This window comes from Podarcis erhardii (genome assembly GCF_964252035.2).
Source record: "Podarcis erhardii genome assembly, chromosome: Z".
NCBI classification, from domain to species: Eukaryota; Metazoa; Chordata; class Lepidosauria; order Squamata; family Lacertidae; genus Podarcis; species Podarcis erhardii.
In genome coordinates, this window is record NC_138504.1 from 17,841,686 (window position 1) to 17,858,544 (window position 16,859).

The window sequence follows — 16,859 nt, forward strand, 5'->3', positions numbered from 1 at the left end:
CGAAAGCTTTTGCTCTTGATAGCTAGAATACCTAAATGAGGTTCTCTCTCTCTCTCTCTCTCTCTCTCTCTCTCTCTCAGTTCCCCAGTGGTGTCACCTGTTGAGCATTTATCATGGGGAGGCTACATGCTATTCTCCCCGTGGAGGTAATTACCGCAGCAGCCTGGGGACGCGCTGTGAGCTTTCCTGCGACCGTGGATACCGCTTGATTGGCCAGAGGTCCGTACAGTGCCTGCTAAACCGTCGCTGGTCAGGACATGCCTACTGCAGACGTAAGTGTCACGCCAGTGTCCAGAGGCCGCTCCACATTACAGCCATCCTCAGGAAGCCTCATTAAAGTACTCAACATAGGGTGCCATCAACATAACCCAAGATGAGCCTGCAGGATAGCTCAGTTGGTAGAGCAAGATACCCTTAATCTCAAGGTTCTGAGTTCAAGCCCCATTTTGGGGGGAAAGATTCCTGCATTGCAGAGAGTTGGACAAGATGACCCTTGTGGTCATGGGCATAGCCAGGATTTTTGTTAGAGGGGGGCAGAACCTCCGTTAGCTATGCAGAGTATTTTTAATGTTTTTTGTTGATGGGGGGCAGCTGGCCCTCCCTGCCCCCCCTCAAGCTGTGCCTATGCTTGTGGTCCTTATGATTCTATGTGTCAGAAGTAACTGCTGGCAGAGAACAGACATACACATCTACTACGTATTTTGGAAAATTATCTGTTCACTTGTAGATCTTAAGATATCTTAAGATATTGTCATAAAACTTTGCCTGCTCATTGTTCCAGAAACCAATGGGATTTTTAATCTATGCTTCAATACTGTTGGGCATCATTTTTAATCAAGAAGGCAGGCTGAACCTTTCAGAACTGTATTGATTTTCACCGCTGATTTCAAGAGTGCTTTATATCAAGGGCAAAAGGAGGTTTGTGGGAGGACTGAGTATGAAGGACCAAGGGTTTCATAGAAGGGTCCAGGCATATTAATCCTGCACCATTAGAACAGCTCTCAGGCAGAGGAACTGTCCGACCTGATCCCTGCTATGCTGCAACACCAGAATTAGTTCTATTAGCCCAGGCAGACCAGGCAACCTAAGGAGCCAATAGGAGCTGTTGTTCCAGGTCTGCTTCCTTAGTCTGAGTAAACTGTCAACATAGCAAAGCTCTCCCTCTTTGGATCATGCTGGTTCCTGGCACAGATTGTTGAAGAATTGGACTTGCAGAGGGGAAGCGGGGAGCTGAATTCAGATTCCTGCTCAATTACCGTATTTTTTGCTCTATAAGACTCACTTTTTCCTTCCTAAAAAGTAAGGGGAAATGTTTGTGCATCTTATGAAAGGAATGCAGGCTGCGCAGCTATCCCATAAGCCAGAACAGCAAGAGGGATTGCTGCTTTCACTATGCAGCGATCCCTCTTGCTGTTCTGGCTTCTGAGATTCAGAATATTTTTTTTCTTGTTCTCCTCCTCCAAAAACTAGGTGTGTTTTGTGGTCTGGTGTGTCTTACAGAGCGAAAAATACGGTAGCTACTCTGTGACATGAATGAATAAATCTTTATTTGTGTCAGCCATTGGCCGTAGTAATAAAACAACAATACGATATACAAAGAATAGAAATAAGAAGTCATTTATATAAAATACATTTTAGGGTTTTGAATCAATAGTCAAATAGTGGATCTTATTCTGATTGCCCCAGCTAAAAACAAAAACCTTTCAATATAATAATAATAATAATAATAATAATAATAATAATAATAATAATTTATTATTTGTACCCCGCCCATCTGGCTGAGTTTCCCCAGCCACTCTGGGCGGCTTCCAACAAAGATGAAAAGTACACTAAAATGTCACATATTAAAAACTTCCCTGAAGATGTCTTCTGAATGTCAGATAGTTGTTTATTGCTTTGACATCTGATGGGAGGGCGTTCCACAGGGCGGGCGCCACTACCGAGAAGGCCCTCTGCCTGGTTCCCTGTAACTTGGCCTCTTGCAGTGAGGGAACCGCCAGAAGGCCCTCGGAGCTGGACCTCAGTGTCCGGGCAGAACGATGGGGGAGGAGACGCTCCTTCAGATATACTGGACCAAGGCCATTTAGGGCTTTAAAGGTCAGCACCAACACTTTGAATTGTGCTCGGAAACGCACTGGGAGCCAATGTAGGTCTTTCAAGACTGGTGTTATATGGTCTCGGCGGCCGCTCCCAGTCACCAGTCTAGCTGCCGCGTTCTGGATTAGTTGTAGTTTCCGGGTCACCTTCAAAGGTAGCCCCACGTAGAGCGCATTGCAGTAGTCCAAGCGGGAGATAACCAGAGCATGCACCACTCTGGCGAGACAGTCTGCAGGCAGATAGGGTCTCAGCCTGCTTACCAAATGGAGCTGGTAAACAGCTGGCCTGGATACAGATTTGACCTGTGCCTCCATGGACAGCTGTGAGTCCAAAATGACTCCCAGGCTGCGCACCTGGTCCTTCAGGGTCACAGTTACCCCATTCAGGACCAGGGAATCCTCCACACCTGCCCGCCTCCTGTCCCCCAAAAACAGTACTTCTGTCTTGTCAGGATTCAACCTCAATCTGTTAGCCGCCATCCATCCTCCAACCGCCTCCAGACACTCACACAGGACCTTCACCGCCTTCACTGGTTCTGATTTAAAAGAGAGGTAGAGCTGGGTATCATCCGCATACTGATGAACACCCAGCCCAAACCTCCTGATGATCTCTCCCAGCGACTGCATGTAAATGTTGAAAAGCATGGGGGAGAGGACAGAACCCTGAGGCACCCCACAAGTGGGAGCCCAGGGGTCTGAACACTCATCCCCCCACCACCACTTTCGGAACATGGCCCAGGAGGAAGGAGCGGAACCACTGTATGACAGTGCCCCCAACTCCCAGCCCCTCAACACGGTCTAGAAGGATGTTATGGTCGATGGTATCAAACGCCGCTGAGAGATCCAGCAGAACTAGGAAACAGCTCTCACCTCTGTCCCTAGCCCGCCGGAGATCATCAACCAGTGCAACCAAGGCAGTTTCAGTCCCATGATGAGGCCTGAATCCCGACTGGAAGGGATCCAAATGGTCTGCTTCTTCCAGGCGTGCCTGGAGTTGTTCAGCAACCACTCGCTCAATCACCTTGCCCAAGAATGGAAGATTTGAGACTGGGCGATAATTGGCCATCGTGGCCGCATCTAAAGATGGTTTTTTAAGAAGCGGTTTAATAACCGCCTCTTTCAGCGGGTCTGGGAAGGCTCCCTCACGGAGGGAAGCATTCACCACCCCACGAAGCCCATCGCCCAGTCCTTCCCAGCTAGCTTTTATAAGCCAGGATGGGCAAGGATCCAGGAGACAGGTGGTTGGCTTCACTCGTCCAAGCAGCCTGTCCACATCCTCGGAGGTAACAGATTGGAATTGATCCCACACAACTTGACTAGACAGGACTCTAGCACTCTCCCGCCCCGGCCCTGCTCCCACGGTGGAGTCTACCTCTTCCCGAATCTGAGTGATTTTATCTGCAAAAAACTTTGCGAAATCATTGCAGGAGATCATGTGGCCCGTACTGGGCCCCGGTGTTGCAGGTGGTTCTGCTAAATTGTGAACCACCTGAAAAAGTCTCCTGCTGCTGTTTTCTGCAGATGCAATAGAGGCGGCGAAGAAAGTCTTCTTCGCTGTCGCTATCGCCACTTGGTAGGCTCGACGTTGAGCTCTAACCTGTGTCTGGTCAGATTCGGAATGAGATATCCGCCACCGGCGCTCTAGCCGTCTCAACGATTGTTTCATTGCCCTCAGATCCGTGGAAAACCACGGGGCTGCCCGGGCTCCATGCAATCGGAGAGGGCGCTTCGGAGCCAAACAGTCAATAGCCCTGGTTAACTCCACATTCCAGCGGGCCACCAGGGAATCGGCTGAAAGGCCATCAACATGGGATAAAGCATCCCCTACCACTCTCTGGAAACCATTTGGATCCATTAAGTGGCGGGGGCGGACCATCCGAATCGGTCCCACCTCCCTGCAGAGGGGATGGGTTGCAGAGAAGTCCAGTTGCACCAGGAAGTGATCTGACCATGGCACTTCTTTCGTTTCGCTTTTACTTAGTGTCAGATCACCAACATCCATAGAGGTAAACACCAGGTCCAAGGCATGTCCGCGGCTATGGGTTGGGCCAGACTTATTCAGGGACAGCCCCATGGAGGCCATGCTTTCCACGAAGTCCCGAGCAGCCCCTTGTAAGGTCGTGTCGGCATGGATGTTAAAATGCCCTAGGACAACCAAGCTAGGTATCTCCAGGAGAACATCCGCCACAACCTGAAGCAGCTCGGGCAGGGAATCCTTGGTGCAGCGGGGAGGTCGGTACACCAAAAGGAATCCTGTACTGCCCCTATTGCCCAACTTCCAGAACATGCACTCAGAAAACTGGGTCTTCCCAATAGGACGCCTGGTGCAAACTAATGCCTTCCTAAAAATCACTGCAACCCCCCCTCCCCGCCCACATGACCTGGGTTGCTGTGCGTAAGAGAAACCTGGTGGACAAGCAGTGGCAAGGACAGGCCCATCTGCTTCATCCAACCAAGTCTCTGTTACACATGCCAGGTCAAGTCCTTTATCCATGATCAAGTCATGGATGGCAGTGGTCTTATGAATCATTGACCTGGCATTGCACAGCAACACTTTCAGGTCATGTGGATATCCCTTGCTGATTCTAGTATCCATCCGGTCAGGACCAGACCCGGAGGCAGGGATAGTCCTCAGACAATGACTAAACCTGCCTCCTCTGTAATGACATGGTCTGGTCTTAGTGTAACTCCTCCTCCTACCCGTGATCACTGAGATCAGTTGTCCCAGTGCATCCCCCTCTGTGGACCATGCCCCAGCCATTTTGTTGGCTGGGACCTACTCCCCGGCAGCCCTGACCCCTCCCCTTAAGAACAAAATAAAACCTTAAAAAACAAACAAACCCTTTGCTGTCACCTGTTCTTCTTGATCTGCCAAGAGAAAAGACACTGTGGCAGTGGTTGGGCAACCGGGAATGGACAATAAAAGAGAGGTGATAATCTCATTCCTCAAGTCTTTATAAAGAGTGCAAGCCAGAAGGGCATGTGCCACTGATTCGGTACTGCCATCTCCACAGGTACATAAGTGTTTTTCGCATGGAATCTTTTGGAATTGTCCCTCGAGTACAGCCAATGCATTCAATCTTGCGAGAGTAGAAGCGCAACTCTGTGACATGCCATTATCTCTTATATTAACCTGCTGCACACAGGTGCATGGATCAGCTTCCCCCAAAGCACCCTCACAGTGCTACAATTCCCAGCACCTTTAACAAGCTACAGTTCCCAGGATGTTGTTTTTTTTTAAAAAAAAAAAAATCTGCTTAAAATGCATGTTGCAGGCATGACCTTAGTATTTTTGCTACAAAGCTTGAAACCCTTTGAAGCTGGTATCCAGGGGGTTGTAACTCCATGAAGAGGCTAGGGAACTTTCAAGTTCTCTTTCTGTGCACAGAGATTCGGTGCCCTACGCTGCCGGCAATCTACCATGGATCGTACCAGTGTTCAGATGGAGTCAAGGTCGATTCTCACTGTGACTACACCTGCCAGCCTGGATACCACCGGGAAGGCGATCGCAGTCGTGTGTGCTTAGAAGACGGACATTGGAGTGGCAGCGAGCCAATTTGTGTAGGTAAATTCCTCCTGGAGCCAACCACACATATTGCATGGAAGAAGTTGCCATTGCCACTACCAGGGATGTCAGAGAATTCTGATGGAAACAGAAATGGGAGGGGAAATTGCCAATGTACATGTACTTGACATATTTAAATTGGCTTTCCATCTGTTGGGCTATCACGGCTCCCTGAGAACTTCCTAAGAATCTTCTGTGCAGAAATCTCTCTGGCCACAACAATAGAACTACAGTTTCCAAAGACTGCTAAGGGGAATGGCCATTAAACCAGCTGGGGATATGTCTTTTGGACAGCTAGCTACTCCACAATCATTCAAACCACAACCTAAAGTACCGTATTTTTTGCTCTATAAGACGCACCAGACCACAAGACGCACCTAATTTTTGGAGGAGGAAATCAAGAAAAAAAATATTCTGAATCTCAGAAGCCAGAACAGCAAGAGGGATCGCTGCGCAGTGAAAGCAGCAATCCCTCTTGCTGTTCTGGCTTCTGGGATAGCTGCGCAGCCTGCATTCGTTCCATAAGATATACACACATTTCCCCTTACTTTTTAGGAGGGAAAAAGTGAGTCTTATAGAGCAAAAAATACGGTATTTATTTAAGAATACTTATATCATGCTTTATAGCCCTGAGGGGCTCCCATTTGCCTTAGTGGTCCAACCTCAACAGTTTTATCCCAGAGTTTTTAGTGTATTTCCATGTCACCTTCCCATCTGCAAAAAGTCCATTTTTTAAAAAGTGGATTTGTTGGAAAAGAGCACTTTAATCCAGTTTAATGGCACATACCAACATTTCTGGAATGCTCTTGAATCCCTCCTGCTAAATACTGACAATTTGGATGTGGCCAGTCATTTGTCATTCAGGCCCAAGGCGGAAACTTTCCTCCTAGTTGCTGCCTGTTTCCATGGAGTTCCTTTCTGATTCTACTCAAGCAGACATAGAGCCTCCGAAAATCCAATGTCCTGAGTCTCGAGAGCGAATGGCAGAACCCAACAAGCTGACAGCCACTGTGTACTGGGATCCACCTCGGGCAAAGGACTCTGCTGACGGTGTCATCAAACAGTAAGCTTGGGGGAGGCTGCACTGGGGTCTCAGCACCATTTAATGATTCTTTTTGGAAGAAAAAGTTCAAACCCAGCCCTCATATTTACATCCTGACATATCTCTCTGTCTTTCGAGTCCAGGATGACACTCCGGGGCCCAGAACCAGGATCCGAGTTTTCTGAAGGAGAACACATTATCCGCTACACCGTCTATGACCAGGCATACAACCGAGCAAGCTGCAAGTTTTTTGTGCGCATCCAAGGTAAAGGATATACCTCATATTTCCAAGGCATTACACTAAATGTGAGGTTGCTGCTTACACCTTTGCCTCTTCTCTTAAATAGGAGCAGTGAGAGAGGCATGGTTTAGATTTCAACCGTGGGTAGGTTTTACCCCTGTCTCCAGGCCATGGTCTCATTGGAAATTCTCTCCTCTGAGAGCTTTGTTTGCCAATAACAACATTCCAGTTGGAGAGAATAGCAGCTTGGCAGGCAGAGGTGGGGTATTTTTGGCAAGAGCAGTCCCGATCCGCATCAACTCCAGCCCCATTCCTCCATGCCTCCTGCCAGGGGGTTGGAAGATACAAGTTCAAACCATTCATTTAAAATAGCATGTGGTTTGGCACCAAGGCCAGACCAGGACATTTTGTTACTTGCTACAAATGCCATGTTCTGATCCGAAGCCAGGTCTGGTGGGGAATGGGGCAAGGCAGAGTTGCAGGACCTTGGATAGTTCTGCGTGAGCAAGGTTGGGAGCAGCCCGAGGAGTTCTAAGCTTCTGTCACAAGACTACCTCTTCTAGAATCCACTCCCTTGTGGGATAACTTTAGATTGTTCCCAGTTCCTTGGGAACAGGTGGTTAAACCACTCTGATAATTGTAGTTCTGAGAGGATTAGGGGTTTCATAACAACACTCAGCACTTTTAACAGATTAGTCCCTAGGGTACCCTAGCGGGTTGCCATGCCTGTCAAAGTGGCGCCACAGTAGTTTAAATGCACAGTGTGCATGTGGCCTGTGTTGTGTTGGAGGCGAGGAAGACTTTGGGTTCTGATTCCTAACCTTCCCTTCCACAGTGAGTCGCTGTCCTGTTCTAAAACCACCAGAGCACGGTTATGTCAGCTGCACCTCAGCAGGGAACAACTACGGAGCAACCTGCGAGTACCACTGTGATGGAGGCTATGAACGCCAGGGTGCCCCCTTGAGGGTCTGTCAGTCCAGCCGCCAATGGTCTGGCTCTCAGCCCACGTGCATTCGTAAGTGTGTGTTGGGGTTGAGGGAAGAAGAGCTAGGGTAAAGGGCAACAGTTGTACCCAAAATCAGTTCTACTCAGAGTACACCCTTTGAAATGAATAGGCATGATTTAACCTAGGTCTGTTGATTTAAAAGGGGTCTGCTCTTGAGTAGAACTTAACTGGATGCAAGCTTATAAGCAGCCTCACAGGTTGCTGCTGAGGGGAAAGCAGGATATACCTTTAAAACTAAGCCATGCCTCTGAGATCACAGTGATGCTTTCACCATGACATCACTGCCCTGAGCTCTAACTGACATCATCTCGGTTATTGTTTTCCATTTCTAACAGCAGCTGCATCAGTTGGGGAGAAACCAGATTGCAGAGAGCATTTTTGGGTCCATTGTTAGATTAGCTAGGCATTGTATTTACAGACAAAGCAGGCAATTGTTTCAAAATTAGCCAGCTCCAAAAACTCTCTCCAACTCCACCTACAGCTGAGTTAGAAACAAACACATCAGATCAGCCACTGCTTGGTGACATCAGCTTCAGCTCAAAGCATTGTTTTGCAAGCATCACTGTGATCTTACGCAGTTAACGCAAGTATTTGTTTTAAATGTATTTGCCTCATTCCTGCTACAAGTGCGTGGAAGACACACACACACACACACACACACACACACACACACACTGCAACTAGTAGGCAGGACTATTGCCTGGCTTGCTGGCTCTAGATGTCCAAGCAAAAGTTGTTGGAGGTTGGACATTATTTGTGTGTCATGGGGGTGTTTCCTGACCAGCAAACAGGACACGAACATCAGCAAGCATCCCAGGGGCATCCCTAGAAAGGAAGAAATGTCAGGGAAGATACAAAAGGCTTAGCGGACAGGTTTTGTGTGTGTAAGATGGGCTGAGAATCCAGATTTCCCTAAATGCATTTACTTACCATCTATGCAGAAAACCTACAATAAATAGCTCCCTAAGTTGCTAATAGGGGACGCGGGTGGCGCTGTGGTCTAAACCACTAAGCCTCTTGGGCTTGCCGATCAGAAGGTCAGCAGTTTGAATCCCTGCGATGGAGTGAGCTCCCGTTGCTTGGTCCCTGCTCCTGCCAACCCAGCAGTTCAAAAGCACGCCAAAAAGTGCAAGTAGATAAATAGGTACTGCTCCGGTGGGAAGGTAAATGGTGTTTCCATGCGTTGCTCTGGTTTCACCAGAAGTGGCTTAGTCATGCTGGCTACATGACCTGGAAAAACTGTCTGCGGACAAACGCCAGCCTTCTCGGCCTGTAAAGTGAGATGAGCACTGCAACCCCAGAGTTGTTTGTGACTGGACTTAACTGTCGGGGTCCTTTACCTTTTACCCTTTTAAGTTGCTAATAGTTGGACAACTAGATGATAGATAGATAGATAGATAGATAGATAGATAGATAGATAGATAGATAGACAGATGATAGATAGATGGATGGATGGATGGATGGATGGATGGATGGATGGATGGATGGATGAAACAACCATTAAACCATTAACCCTGTTGGTAAATGCAATGCCTGGCTAAACTAACAATGAACCTAAGAATGCTCTCTGCAATTCAGTTATTTCCCAGCTGATCCAAATTAGAAACAGCAAGTGAGATTATGTCAGTTGGAGCTCAGAGCAGTGATGTCATGCTAGAAGCATCACTGTGATCTCACATATTTATTTATGCAACCATGACTGCCTGAATGATATATGCCCAAAATTGGAAAGAGGAACAGCCCCCCCCCTGCAAAGAGACGATTGGCAATTAAAATTGATGGAATATGCAGAGATGGCAAAACTAACCAGAAGATTAACAGATCAAGATGATAGACTTTTTGTGATAGAATGGGGGGGGGATTTATTAAATATGTGAAAACAAATTGTAAACAGTTAAAAACGTTAGCAGGATTAATCCAAACATGAGCAGGAAGAAATTTAAAGGCATTATAAATGATAAATTTGGTTTTTAAAAAGGATAAATTAAGATAGGCAGTAAGAAAATGACAGAAAAACAAGATACCGCAGAAGGGGAGGAAGTCACGGGAAATATTATTCAATTCGTGTAGATTTATATCCACTGTTGAATGCTGTTAAACGAGAAAATGGGAAATAAAATACAGCGAGCTCTGATCTCAGAGGCGTTTCTTAGTTTTAAAGGTATATCCCACTTCCTAGTGTTAGCCCTACATGGGGATTGAAGATGCTTAAGTATCAGCTTCTTTGTGGTCCAAACATTCTCAAAAATCCTGCCTAAGGTTACACAGAGTGAAGTTTCTCCTCCACTGCACTTTTATGACATAAATCAGACCTGAAATCATTGCTACAACATTCACAGTGCGGTATCCATTCAGTTCTTGCTTTGAATTGAGAAATGGAAACAAGGAGACGATTCAGGCAGTGGCGTAGCGTGGGGGGTGCAGGGGGGGCCGGCCGCACCGGGTGCAACATCTGGGTTTTAGGGTTAGGGGGTGCAAATCCACGGGTTAGGTGGCACAAATCCATGGGTTAGGGGGCGCAAATTACTTGCCTTGCCCCGGGTGCTGACAACCCACACTACGCCACTGGATTCAGGGCACACAGGCTATTCCAGATCTCAATGCTCCTTCGTGGTTCCACTGCTAAACATCTGAATGGGGCTTCTAAGCACATGCAACTGAATACACGTGAAACCTCTGCGCAATCAGGAGTCATGACATGTCTAGACAGGGCCTTGCACCCAAGGAAACCTTAGAGCCAGATGCAATTCAATGTCATCTCACACTGCTGGATATGTTGGTGTGTGATTGGTGATTATCCAAATCATATATGGGAAATTTACTGCTTGGTTGCAGAAAACCTCAAAAGTGGTTATTTTGATACTATAATTCCAGTTTCTTATTCTTTTCTACATATTTTTGCTGTTATTGGCACTAGGACATTGTATTTGACACCAAAAAAGAACAAAGGGGCGAGAATCTATTGAATGCTTTTTTCCTGGCCCTATAGATATATGATCTGGAGTTCTTTACAAGTGTTATGAAAATTTTACTGTTCTGATGGCAGAAAATTATTATAGATGTTGAAGGAAACAGCAGTGGTGGACTTTGGGCTCTCAAATTTCATTGGGCTTGTTCTGAACTTTGGTTCAGATAGCTCACTTGGTTAGAGCGTGGTGCTGATAACGCCAAGGTTGCAGGTTTGATCCCCATATAGGATGGCTGCAAATTCCTGCATTGCAGGGGATTGGACTAGATGATCCTTGGGGTCCTTCCAATGTCCCAAGTCTCTAATTCTGTGAACTGGAAACCCCATTTCAGCATTGTTAGAACATGGGAGAGGAACCTGCGCTCCTTCAAATGTTCCTGGACTCCAGCTCCAATCATCCCTGACCATTGACTATTACATCTAGGGCTGATGTGAACTGGAGTCCAATAGCTGGAGGACCAGTGTTTCCTCATCCTCAACTTAGAACCTGGAAGAAATGGCTGTTGGGGCAGTGATGAATAACATCTTCCCCTACCATGGTCCTTCTGAGCATATTGTTGCATTGCCAGCTTAAGAGCAGTGATTAAGGTAAAGGTAAAGGGACCCCTGACCATTAGGTCCAATCGTGACCGACTCTGGTGTTGCGGCGCTCATCTCGCTTTATTGGCCGAGGGAGCCGGCGTAGCGCTTCCAGGTCATGTGGCCAGCATGACTAAGCCGCTTCTGGCGAACCAGAGCAGCGCACGGAAACACCGTTTACCTTCCCGCCGGAGCGGTATCTATTGATCTACTTGCACTTTGACGTGCTTTCAGACTGCTAGGTTGGCAGGAGCAGGGACCGAGCAACGGGAGCTCACCCCATCGCGGGGATTCGAACCACTGACCTTCTGATCAGCAAGTCCTAGGCTCTGTGGTTTAACCCACAGCGTCACCCGCTGATTACAAGGAACCAAATCTTTTCACTAGCTGTAGGGCAACACCCCTTTGTGTTCCTGAAGAGAGGGGACTGGAAGTGAAAGTGTGTGTGCTCAGCTGAGAGCACAAAGTGTAGACAAGATCCATTTGCACCATTGTGACCAACCATGTGAACCGATTTGGGTATCTGAGATGATATCCCTAGCAAAGGAGTGGGGGCAAGGAACCTATGGCCCTCCAGATGCTATTGAACTACAACTCCCATCAGCCCTTACTAGCTATACTGATTGGGACCCAGGTGAGTTGGAGTCCAACAGGTTCACTTGACCTATTGTGTGAGCAATGTTAGTAATCTGGCTCCACTCCCCAGAAAAGTAATAGCGGTGATGGCAGAAAGGAGGCATTTGGGGGGGACACTCAGAGATGTTTGTCAGTATCCATTCCTACAGTGTGGCAGGTGGCCCTGTTGCCACTATTACTGCTCTCCATTCTTCATATTGCTACCCGTCTAGCATGTACCCATCTAGCATGCTAAAACCCTGTGTCTTCTCATGCTCTGCTGACAGCCATGCAGATCAATGTGGATGTGAACTCTGCTGCCGGCCTTCTGGACCAGTTCTATGAAAAGCGCCGGCTGCTCATCATCTCTGCTCCTGATCCTTCTGACCGCTACTATAAGATGCAGAACAGCATGCTGCAGGTAAGCCCTTCCTCTTGAGTTTCCATCCTAGAACTCACACCCTTCCTTCCCTTCTCCAGCTACTGGGTTCCTCCAGCCATTTGCTTCTCTCTTCACTGCAGCAAGCCACATGTGGGCTGGACTTGCGCCACATCACCGTCATTGAGCTGGTGGGGCTGCCGCCTCACGAGGTGGGGCGGATCCGTGAGCACCGACTCTCAGAGAACATCATTGAAGGGCTCAGGTTAGTGGTGCAGAGTGGCTGGCAGAGGTTCAGGTTCAAATCCCTGCTCAGTGACGAATGTTACTGGCCTTGGGCAACCACTTGCTGGGATGTTACAAAGAGAAGAGTGCGCATGATAAAGCAAAAACAAAATGAAGAGGGGGTCTATTTTTTCTACATTTGTAATTTTTAATTTGTGCGATTCAGCTTCCACAAAATGTGGTGGAGACCACTTAGAATTTAAAAACCTTTAAAGCCAACAGTGAGTGTATTAACTTATGGTCTGTGTGTGTGGTTTGGGAGCTGCACAATCAGGGAAAAAAACAATGCTGTCCAGGGTTGTAAAGACTACGGAGAGAATAATTGGGTGCACTCTTCCCACCTTGGATCAAATCTATGCTTCCAGGTGCCATAAGAAAGCTGCAGAGATAGCGCAGGATAGTGCGCATCCTGGAAATGATTCTTACAGCTTTTGCCTTCTGGAAGAAGGTACAGGTTTATAAAGACTAGGACTAGCCGTTTGAGAAACAGTCTCTACCCAAATGCGATTTTGATTTTAAACGCATTGTAAGGAGTCTGTATGGGAGTATATTGTATTTTAAAATGGGGTATCAGAGTTTTTAGGGGGCTAACCAGGTTGGGATAGCTGGGATAGCAGGCTTGTTGGGTTTTGAATGTTTTATGTAGATTTTCAATTTCGTTGTTCTGTACGGGACAATGACAATAAAGGTATCGTATTGTATTGTATCGTACAAGCCAATATGGCTACATGCATCTTCCAGGTTCAGGAACAGTAGCTGTGGAACAATTAAAGGGCTGTTATTGTCGTCGTGTCCTGCTTGTTGTATCCACTTGACACTCTCACTCCATGCTGCAGATAGATACCTTGGCTTTAGTTGCAGTGGAACAGCAAGCCAATAGCGAACTGGCAACTGGCGGCTTCTAGTAGTCGTGAGCCATGGGGAAGCCAGCAACAGAGACTCCCCCAAAAGATTGCAGTGATCAGTCAGGGATAGATGGGCTCAGGCAGTCCTAGAGTTATCTGGCTCCCAATGGCTTTATAAAATAATGCAAAAACATTGAACCTGGCCTGGTAACACATAAGCAGTCAGTCAGGGCAAGCACTCAAGTTACATGCTGGCTCCCTAGGGCCTCCAGATATGGGGAAGCTGGGTATGGCCTTGCCCTTATTTGTCATCACATGGTGTCAGGAGCAGGAAAATTCAAGCTACTGCAAAGGAAGGTTTGGAGCACACTTAAAAGAACTGAGGCTTGGTGTTTCCTACTTCTCATGGGAAATGCTTGGCGGAATAAAAGGTCAGGTGACCTGACAGGTGAGCAGCTGCAACTGCCTGTCAATGTGGCCAATGGAGGGTTAGCTAATTGCGGATCTGGCCCTCTGGCCAAAAGCAGTTCCCATCCCTGCTCTAAAATTACTACCCTCCATGAGCTCTTAGGGTCTCCAGCAAACTGGCAATCAGCCAATGTTCTGTTTCTATAGGCAGTTCCTGCATATCACCCGCTCCCGCTTCAACGTCGTGTTGGTCGACAAAGAAGGCGTGGACCGTGAGCGCTACATCCAGCCTCTGACACCGGACGAGCTCTTTTCCTTTGTGGATACCTACCTGCTGAGCAACCACGAAGTGCTCCAGAGGGAACAGAACAGGGACACATGCGAGTGATAATGGGCTGCTCCATCCACAGGAGTCACAAGTGGACACCTTTTGACCTCTAACTGCTAAGGGAGAGCCAGGTCTTCCCTTTCAGCATTGAACTGAAACAGGTGAAACAGAAGGGAGGAAATTGCTGAAGTTGAACTAACAAGGACAGCAGAACCTGCAGCGCCCCGGGCCACAGCCACATCCACATTAAGAAAGGGGAAATAATCATAACTATTCCTGTAGGGATTATCCAGGAGGATGTCTTTTATTTTGTGCCTACCCTTTTCTAGACAAGAAGTACATTCCACTGTGTGTGTGTGTAAAGGTATCACAACCAAAGACAAGTCACCAGAGGATAGCCCAGAATCACAGCTCTTCTCTCTTTTTCAAGAGCAAACCAGCAATCTATGTGGAGAAGGTCCCGCTCTGGATACATTAAGTGGAAGGCACCTTCTCTTCTTTAAAGAGTATACAGTGGTACCTCAGGTTACATACGCTTCAGGTTACAGACTCCACTAACCCAGAAATAGTGCTTCAGGTTAAGAACTTTGTTTCAGGATGAGAACAGAAATCGTGCGGCAGCAGCGGGAGGCCCCATTAGCTAAAGTGGTGCTTCAGGTTAAGAACAGTTTCAGGTTAAGAGCGGACCTCCAGAACAAATTAAGTACTTAACCCGAGGTACCACTGTACATACTTCTGCTCACTCCTTATCTCCTTTTAGTCAGTGCAGTAGTTAATATACTGAGAATTAAAAGCATCCTGGTTGGAACGCCTAGGAATTTGGCACCTCTACAGCAGGCGGAATGAATATACAGTGGTACCTCAGGTTAAGTACTTAATTCGTTTTGGAGGTCCGTACTTAACCTGAAACTTTTCTTAACCTGAAGCACCACTTTAGCTAATGGGGCCTCCCGCTGCTGCCGCATGATTTCTGTTCTCATCCTTAAGCAAAGTTCTTAACCTGAAGCACTATTTCTGGGTTAGTGGAGTCTGTAACCTGAAGGGTATGTAGCCTGAAGCGTATGTAAACCGAGGTACCACTGTAAACCTTTTTTTATTTAGTGGAAACTCCCCCCCCCCCCATGTTTTACAGCTGAGGAACAGAACATGTGCCAAAACTTTTAAACTGCAGAGGGCGACTTCAAAGTAAGGCAGTACTTTCCAAAGAGTTATTTTGCTACTTGTGGACTCCCACAGCTGGGCTGGTGCTGGTGGGAGAAGCAGTCCAAAAAACATCTCTGGAGAGGACCAGGTTGGCAAAAGCTGCCCTGGAATACCTGAGCCCCATCAGCCTTAAAATAATGGGCTGTGTGATGCTCAAATCAATTGGGGGGGGCATGGTCATGTATCACCAGCAGGTCTCCACTCCCTCTGTACCTCCATAGTGCTCTATCACATTTATATACCAAAAATTGCTAGGCACATTCAACCAGTGATTAGCTTAGTATTGGAGTCCCATTGACTTGGTCTGCTCAGAGAACATCAAAGCAAAAGTGCTAGGCCATCTCCTTGCTATGCTGGTTTCCCAGCAGGGAGGGTGGTTATTATGGGGAACATTAAAGAAATACCCAAATCCCCTGCACAAAATTTAAACTGCATTATCTGTTCTCCTGTTCTCAGGACCTCTCACGAAGCAGTGTAGATCTTCTAGCCCTAGTTCCCACTGTGGTGATAAATATGCGCTCTGGATTCCAACCTTTCCAAGCTAGGGGTAAAAGGCTCACATAGCTGAATGTTCTTCCATACACACACACACACACACACACACACACACACACACACACAAAACCTGCCCCCAAACAAAAGACACTCTCTCTATAACAAGCGAAAGTGTTCTTATCTAATTTTTTCTTAATATTCCGCCTTCAAGAATCTGAAGGGCTGTTACACAGAAGATGGAACAAATTAATTCTCTTTTGATCTGGAATGAAGGCCTAGAGCTAATGGGTAGACACTACGAAGAAAACAGACTTTGGCTAAGCGTTACAGGAATGTAGGAAGCTGCCTTATACTTAGTCACAGTCCATCTAGCCCAGCATTTGTCTACACCAGGCATGGCCAAACTTGGCCCTCCTGCTGTTTTGGGTCTACAATTCCCATCATCCCTGACCACTGGTCCTGTTAGCTAGGGATGATGGGAGTTGTAGTCCCAAAACAGCTGGAGGGCCAAGTTTGGCCATGCCTGGTCTACACTGTCTGGCAGCAGCTCTCTTAGGTTTTTAGATACTGAGTACGTAGCTCACAACTTTACCTGGAGATGCTGGGACTGAACAGGGACCTTCTATTTGCAAGGCAGATGCTCTGCCATTAAGTTACGCCTCTTCCCCAAATATGCATTTCACCATGCTGCCATACCCTCATCACTGAATGGGGGAAAGCCAGAGTCACCAAACAATGGAACAGCAGGCTGGTCATTACTTGAACTGCATCTCCTCCTCCTCCCCATCCTTTCTGTCCATATTA

At 47.2% G+C, this 16,859-nt stretch overlaps 1 protein-coding gene across 2 annotated transcripts in view; it reads left to right on the forward strand.

The window, feature by feature from the left end:
* The window catches only part of SRPX2 (sushi repeat containing protein X-linked 2), a 34,404-nt gene extending 19,700 nt beyond the window's left edge, over nt 1-14,704 (forward strand). The window contains exons 5-12 of one of the 2 annotated variants that reach the window (XM_081848098.1): nt 81-272; nt 5,485-5,661; nt 6,595-6,724; nt 6,847-6,968; nt 7,780-7,959; nt 12,400-12,533; nt 12,635-12,756; nt 14,237-14,704. In XM_081848098.1, coding sequence (XP_081704224.1) covers nt 81-272; nt 5,485-5,661; nt 6,595-6,724; nt 6,847-6,968; nt 7,780-7,959; nt 12,400-12,533; nt 12,635-12,756; nt 14,237-14,417 — 1,238 coding nt within the window. In that variant the 3' untranslated portion in view covers nt 14,418-14,704. The remainder of the gene's footprint in view (nt 1-80; nt 273-5,484; nt 5,662-6,594; nt 6,725-6,846; nt 6,969-7,779; nt 7,960-12,399; nt 12,534-12,634; nt 12,757-14,236) is intronic. The other variant, XM_081848099.1, reaches the window with a different exon arrangement.
* The last annotated feature ends 2,155 nt before the right edge of the window (nt 14,705-16,859 follow it).